This window comes from Sceloporus undulatus, chromosome 1, assembly GCF_019175285.1.
Source record: "Sceloporus undulatus isolate JIND9_A2432 ecotype Alabama chromosome 1, SceUnd_v1.1, whole genome shotgun sequence".
NCBI lineage: Eukaryota > Metazoa > Chordata > Lepidosauria > Squamata > Phrynosomatidae > Sceloporus > Sceloporus undulatus.
In genome coordinates, this window is record NC_056522.1 from 73,639,736 (window position 1) to 73,647,510 (window position 7,775).

Sequence of the window (7,775 nt, forward strand, 5' to 3'; positions counted from 1 at the left end):
AAATTCAACACGGAGAAATGTAAGGTACTGCACTTAGGGCAGAAAAATAAAATGCACAGATATAGGATGGGGGACACCTGGCTGAATGAAACTACATGTGAAAGGGATCTAGGAGTCCAAGTAGACAACAAGTTGAACATGAGTCAACAGTGTGATGTGGCAGCTAACAAGGCCAATGCAATTTTAGTCTGCATCAATAAAAGTATAGTGTCTAGATCAAGGGAAGTAATAGTGCCACTGTACTCTGCTTTGGTCAGGCCCCATCTGGAATATTGTGTCCAGTTCTGGGCACCACAATTCAAAAAGGACACTGAGAAACTGGAGTGTGTCCAAAGGAGGGTGACTAAAATGGTGAAGGGTCTGGAAACCATGTCCTATGAGGAACGACATAGGGATCTGGGGATGTTCAACCTGGAGAACAGAAGGTTAAGAGGTGATAATATGACAGCCCTATTTAAATATTTGAAGGGATGTCATATTGAGGAGGGAGCAAGCTTGTTTTCTGCTGCTCCAGAGAACAGGACTCGGAACAATGGATGCAAGCTGCAGGAAAAGAGATTCCGCCTCAACATTAGGAGGAACTTCCTGACAGTAAGGGCTGTTTGACAGTGGAACAACTCCCTCGGAGTATAGTGGAGTCTCCTTCCTTAGAGGTCTTTAAGCAGAGGCTGGATGGCCATCTGTTGGGTATGCTTTGATTGAGATTTGCTGCATGGCAGGGGGTTGGACTGGATGGCCCTTCTGGTCTCTTCCAACTCTACGATTCTATGATTCTATGAAATGATTTGCTTGTCCAGGTTGATTAAATGACATAAGATTACTAAGTATGCAGAAGCAGTTGGGCATTAGTCAGTCTTTTGGTCAACTCCATTAGAGCTCTTTTATTCAGTTTAAAACATACACAGAAGGCTTTTAGGAATTAAATGGGGTGCAGGTTTTGGGAAACTTGTCCTAGCAGCTGCCCACATCAAATTAAAGAATTAAAGAAGGTCTGACTCATGCATGGACAGACATACTGCCACACCATTCAAGCCAGTGTCACTTTTCTATGCACTTTCCATGGTAAAATGATTTATGAGGTGAATGAGATCAGGTGGGCAGTTTAGGATTTTTTATTCATTCCCAACAAAAGCCCAGGCTTTTTCACAGTGGGAAAAGAAATATGAGTCAGCCTGGGACACACAAGCCAGATAATCTTCCACACTTAAAATATTGTACAGTACAATTCTATGAATGTTTCCTCAAAAGTCCCATTAAGTTCCTCAGGAATTACTCCCTGGTACATGCCACCATGGTACAGAGGTCTGAGTGTTAGATGATGACTGCGGAGCCCAGGATTTGATTCCCCACTGGATCATGAAACCCACTGGGTGAACTTGGGCAAGTCACACTCTCTCAGGTTCAGAGGATAGCAATGGCAAACTCCCTCTGAAGAAACCTGCCAACAAAACCCTAGGGTAGGGTTGTCTTAGGGTTTCCATATGTCACAAATGACTTGGAGGCACACAACAACAAGAAAATGCTCACAGCACTGCAGACCTAGATTGAAATATTCTCATGATATAGCAGGATTGAAGAAGATCTATTAAATTTGGCTTTGTTCTCTCTTTTCAGCCACAAAACATTAAATATGTGTGTATGGGTAAGCTGATAAAAACCACTACCACCATTGTTTCAGTTGGTCTTTACTTTACTTTAGTAACATTCACATAAATTGTCCTAGCAATATGGCTCATAGAACAAACCCAAATCTAGAGATGGAACTGGTATCTGAAGGTCAGAGCTGTTTGACAGTGTAACATGCTCCCTTGGAGGGTGGTGGAGTCTCCTTCTTTGGAGGTCTTTAAACACATGTTGAATGACCATCTATTCGTTATGAGTTCCTGCATGGCAGGGAGTTGGACTGGATGGCCCTTGTGGTCTCTTCCAATTCTGTGATTCTATTATTGTAATTTAAAGGTTTAATTTTACTAGCTGTTTATGTCACAACTATTCCCATTACTTTCAGTATGGGAATTACGATTTATGATATATGGAATTACAATATATGATATATAGGAATTGCAATTTATGAGTAATATTAGTACAAAAAACATTACAAAGGATACTGTATGGTATGGTTTGGGAGGAGGTCAATGGGGGTGGGTTACACCATGAGTTAATGGACCAGGTGACACCAAATAGTGATGACTCTGCATCTATTGCTTTCTCCTTCTTCCCCATCTTAAAGCATTCTTTCCCTCGGTGGAGAAGAAGAGATCAGTAGCAGAGGCCGGGGACTGTGTAGGGTAGGGGAATGTGTGGAAGGAACAGATAGTGAGGGTTTTTTGTTTTTGTTTTTGTTTTAGTGTTCATGGCAAATACCTGAAAAACTCCTAAGTGCTTTCAAGTGGTTGTCCTGAACATTGCAGTTTGGGGAGTCCAATTAATTCCTCTCCAAATCCCTTGTACATTTTCTGTATGAAGGAGTAATGCCTAGTTCTTGGCAGCTGTGGGAAATTTAGGGCAGATAAAAGGAAGCATTCTTCCTACATCACATGCTTAAACTGTGGAACTCAATGCCTTGAATCCTATTTTGGGAGACAGGTGGGATACACATTCAGTAAATAAATGAATAAATACAACAATGTGGCAATAGTTGGATGCCAACTTAGATGACTTTAGAAGGGTATTGGATAAATTCATAAACACTAGGGCCACCAATGGTCAGGATGTGTGTAAGTCACTTCGTGAACCAGAGGTGGTATGTCTCTGTGTATCAATTGCTTGGGAGTATGAAGTAGAGGGTGCAGTTGCATTCAGTCCACATTGATGAACTTCCCTTGGGCAACAGTCTTTTGTCCAACATGGTTCTTCTTACATATTCATGTTCAATGCAGCCAGAAGCCCAAATAATACAATATATCCTTCACTTTTACTGACTTTTCCTGCTGGTATGTCTCCTTTCATTCACTACACAGCTGGATGCCCACACAGTTCTGCCTCCTAGCATGAGGAACTGGACCCAAAATGCCACTGAAAAGTGCAGTGATCGGGACTAAGGCTTTGCTCCTCCTTATGAGGAGCATCTCCTTAGAAGGAGATCTCACTGGGATCATTGGAACATATTAGTGGATTGAGGCTTCCTTCTGCAGTCCTAGTAAAAATCAGGGGACTGCCAAAGGTTGGATTCAATAGTCAAGAAAGCCAGATGAAATGCCTGTTATTTAGGATTTTGAAGAGTATCACAGTGAAACAGAGGTCATAGCAGTGAAACACTGATACAATCCAGATAAAGTTAAGTATGAGTTGTGGAGTCGAAGGCTTTCATGGCCGGCAACCATAGGTTTTTGTGGGGTTTTCAGGCCATGTTCTAGAAGAGTTTCTTCCTGACATTGCTAATGGCAGGCCTCAGGGTGGGAGGGTCTGCAAAGGAGGATTAGTGTCTGCTTGATTAGTGCTCATTGTCTGCTGCGAAACTCCTGACCCTGGGAGATTTCTCATTTGCATTTGCTGAGTCTTCATCTTGCTCTCTTTCAGGACTGGTAGCCAAACCTTGTTCACTTTAAGGCAAGGGTAGGCAACCTTTTTGAGCCGGGGGCCGGGTTGCTGTCCCTCAGACAACTGGGAGGCCGAAGCCGGGGGGTGGAGCTTTCACCCCTGGGGGCGGGGCCGCGTGCCAGGGGTGGAGCGTCCACCCTTTGGTGGCAGAGCTGTATGCCGGGGGCGGAGCTTCCACCCTCCAGGGGCCAGGCCTCCTCCTCTTTGCCGGCCCCTAACGGGGCCCCAGGCCCTGTCAGAGGCCGGGAAAGAGCCGGCGGACCAGCGCTGGAGGCCTCCCTCTCTTTGCCGGCCCCTTTGCCATTGCCAGGGCCCTCTTGGAGGGCCCCGGCAATGGCGATGGGCCTCCCAGAGGCCCGCTGCTGCCGCCGGCGGAACCCTATTCGAGGACTCTGGCGGCCGCATCGGGCCTCCTAGAGGCCGCCGCAAATGGCGGCAAAGTCTCGCGTGACCTTCCCTGTGGTTGCGTGAGACTTCGCCTCTAGGCCGCCGCCATTTTGTTTCTCAAAATGGCAGCGAAGTCTCGCGCGACCATGTGAAAGGTCGCGCGAAACTTCGCCACCATTTTGAGAAATAAAATGGTGGCGCCCGGAGCGGCAAAATGCCGCAATCGGCGGCAGCGGCGGCAGGAGTGAGCAGGGGCCGGCTGAAAGGCCTCCGCAGGCTGCATCCAGCCCACGGGCCGGAGGTTGCTGACCCCTGCTTTAAGGGATTCCTCTTTCCTGTTGAAATTGTCCAGGTGTTTTGTGGATTTCAATGGCTTCCCAGTGCATCCTGACATGGCAGTGGTTGGCATGGTCCAGAATTTCAGTGTTTTCAAACAGTATTTTACGCCCAGGATGGTTTATAACAGGGGTAGGCAAGCTTTTTGAGCCGGGGGCCGGATTGCTGTCCCTCAGACAACTGGGGGGGCCGAAACCAATAATTAAATAACTTTTTAAAAAATTAAATAAATAAATAAACTGGGACAAATATAGAACAAAATTTTCAAATGGAGGACACGCAAAAAAATTGCTTGATTTTTTAAAAAATGTTAATATAAATGCATGTTTTGGAGGCTTCTATAGACAATTGCCCCCCTTGCCCGCTGCTTGCCCCCCCTTGCCCGCCTCCTCCTGATAGGCCAAAGGCCCCACGCCCTCATGCGAGAGGCCAAAGGCTCCGGCGGCAATTGGCGGCAGGACCGGGCGGGGGCCGGTCCCAAGGCCTTGCCGGGCCGCATCCGGCCCGCGGGCCACAGGTTGCCTACCCCTGGTTTATAACATGTTCTGCTACTGCTGATTTTTGGCTGAACCAGTCTGCAGTGTATCTCGTGTTCCTTGATTCTTGTTTGCATACTGCGTTTGCTGAGCCAAGGACCAGAGAGGACCAGAGGACCTCTCACAGCTGCAGGTGTTTACCGCATACCATGCAGCTGCAGACAAGTCTATATAGGGACCACCAATCGCAGTGTGCAAACAAGAATCAAGGAACACGAGAGGCACTGCAGACTGGGTAAGATTCACCTTAAGGTTGCCATAGGTTCAAGGTCACCAGACACCCTTCTTTTCCAGGGGATGCCCTTCATTTCAACCTTCTTCCTGTGAAGAATCCCCAAAACGTCCTCCATTTTGAGCAGGACTAAGAAGCATGAGTTTAAATTTATACGAGCGATTTTTAAAAATCTTTTGTTTTGTAGTTTCCTACACTTTATTTTGAATATTTATTTATTTCATTTCATTTCTATGCTGCCTTTCTGCCAGGAAGGGACCCAAGGCAGCTCACAAGATAAAAATATCTCAAAAAATTGACAATTAAAATGTAGAAACAAGGAAAATCATTGATTTAAAACGATCCATTGGGAGATGTGGGAAAATACAAATAAATTTATTATTATTATTATTATTATTATTATTATTATTATTATTATTATTATTCGAAAGGTAAAAACATACAAAAGTTAAAAAAGTGTAACATGCACCCCGTATAAGCCACCCTTATAGGTTGTCCTCCATTTTCCAATGCCTTGTCCTCCTTTGTGATTATGACTTTGCCCAAATTATGCTGTAATTTGCCTTGAGCCATGAGGAGGGAGGGGCAGGTAAGAAATAAAATTATTACTATTATTGTTTTTTGTGGGTTTCGACTTCACATTACTATTATTATTATTATTAAGTCAGAAACACCTTGAAGGCACAAAACAGCAACAACAACAAGGAGGCATATCAGCCGCTCTGACTCTGTGTCAGAGAAGGTGACAGAGCCTGCAAAAATACAAATCCCAGGATTCCATGGGATAGAACGACAAGCGGTGTCAAGGCGCATTAGTTCTCACAGTGTAGATGCACCCTGGGAGCAGAGGCTGCGTGACTTGCTGCTCTCACAAGAGTCGAATTATGTGGGGAAAGGATGCTAGAAGAAGGGAATTAAAGGGGAGAAAGGGTGTGTGCGAGTGAAGGACTTGAGGGGGGGCCCGAGTTCCACCAGAGCCAGGAAAGGGAGGGCCTTCTTCTCCTCAAGGCAGCCTCCCTTAGCAAGTTGTCGGGAAGAGACAGGAAGGGTCTCAGGGCCAAGAAGAAGAAGAAGAAGAGGAGGAGGAGATGAAGAAGAGGAGGAGGAAGAAGAAGAAGAGGAGGAGGAGGAACAGGAGGAGGAGGAAGAGAAGGAAGAAGAAGAGGAAGAGGAGGAAGAGGAAGAAGAGGAGGAGAAAAAAGAAGAAGAAGAAGAAGAAGAAGAAGAAGAAGAAGAAGAAGAGAAGGACGAAGAGGAGGATGAAGAGGAGGATGAATAAGGAGGTGGAGGAGGAGGAGGAGGAAGAAGAGGAGAAGGAGGAAGAGGAGGAGGAAAAAGAGGAGAAGGAAGAAGAAGAGGAGGAAGAAGAAGAGAAAGAGGAAGAGGAGGAGGAGGAGGAGGAGAAACAGGAGGAGGAAGAAGAGAAGGAGGAGGAGATGAAGAAGAGGAGGAGGAGGAGAGGAAGAGCGGGGAGCCTGAGGGCGCTTGGCTGCCCCTGCGCGACGGTGGCGGCGAGAGCGCCACTTGGGAAGGCAGGCAGCAGGCAGGCTCTTAGAGGCTCCATCCTCAGGGCAACAACCACATTGCTTGACACCGCTGTGACTGCCATGCTAGGGAATTCTGGGCGCTGTAGTTCTGAGAGACGTTCAGCCTCCTCTGTCAGAGGGGCTCTGGCGCCACAGCAAGCTACCATCCCCAGAATCCCGTAGCCTTGATCCGCGGCAAGATGGGCTCAAGCCGCGTTATTTCTGCCATGTGGACGCAACCTGAGTTAGTCCAGTCGTCGTCGAGGCGACCAGAGGTCCTCCTTCTCTCCAGGGACGGCCCTGCCTTTCACCCCCGCCTGCCCAGGACCTGGGTTGACACCTGAAAAAGTACAAAGCGACATGAACCCGGTTTATTTTCTGAATGCGGACGCCTTCTTACCGTGAGGGCGGAGAACTTCTGGGGCGCCGCCAGGAGCCCCAAAGAGGCCAGGAGCAGGAGCAGGAGCAGCATCCTCCTCTGAGGCGGGGGCTGGGCCGCCTTGCCTTCTGTCTCTCCGGGGGACCTCCCTGGGCTACGGCCTCGGCCCTTGGCTTCTCCTCAGGTGGCCAGTGGAGGGGCAGCCGAGGAAGGCTCGCCGTTGGAGGCAATGCCTTTGGAAGCAGTCTCTCTCAAGACTGGGAAAGCCTCCTCCTCCTCCTTCTCCTTCCAGCCCTGAATGGACTCGCTGGGGAAGAAGAGCGCCTCAGCGCCTCTTTGGGGCTCCAAGTGGCGAAGGCGCTTGGCTTCTCTCTTTTCCCTCCCTTTCGCCTTCTCTCTCTCTCTCTCTCTCGCTCTCTCTCAGCTGTCATCTGATGCTCCTCCGGGGAGAAGGAGGGGGAAAGAGAGATCACAAAGTAAAAAAGGGTGGATGTATGTGGAGTGTGTGTGGATTTTTAAGGCAAAGCCCAAGTCTCCCCCCTCCTTCCCTCCCTCCCTCCCTCCCCCCCTCCTTCCCTCTCTTGAGCCCTTGGGATGGTTGGGGAGAAGGAGGCGGCCAAGGAGATGGGGAAGGTGCGGCGCCATGGAGCCTCCCTCGCCTTCTCCTCTGGAGCAGTCTCTTCTTTCTCTTCCCGATCCCTCAGGAGATACTCTCTGGACGGAGACAAACAGTCACACTCTCTCAGCCTCTGAAGAGATTTGTTTTAATAATTTCATAGAATCATAGAGTTGGAAGAGAGCGCAAGGACCATCCAGTCCAACAGCATTCTGCCATGCAG

The 7,775-nt window shown here is 48.1% G+C and overlaps 1 protein-coding gene across 5 annotated transcripts in view; it reads right to left on the minus strand.

Annotated features, from left to right (window-relative positions):
• The window catches only part of SMOC2 (SPARC related modular calcium binding 2), a 217,768-nt gene extending 210,300 nt beyond the window's left edge, over positions 1–7,468 (minus strand). For all 5 annotated transcript variants that reach the window (XM_042445661.1, XM_042445660.1, XM_042445658.1 and 2 more), the window contains exon 1: positions 6,958–7,468. In XM_042445661.1, coding sequence (XP_042301595.1) covers positions 6,958–7,029 — 72 coding nt within the window. In that variant the 5' untranslated portion in view covers positions 7,030–7,468. The remainder of the gene's footprint in view (positions 1–6,957) is intronic.
• Positions 7,469–7,775: the final 307 nt, after the last annotated feature.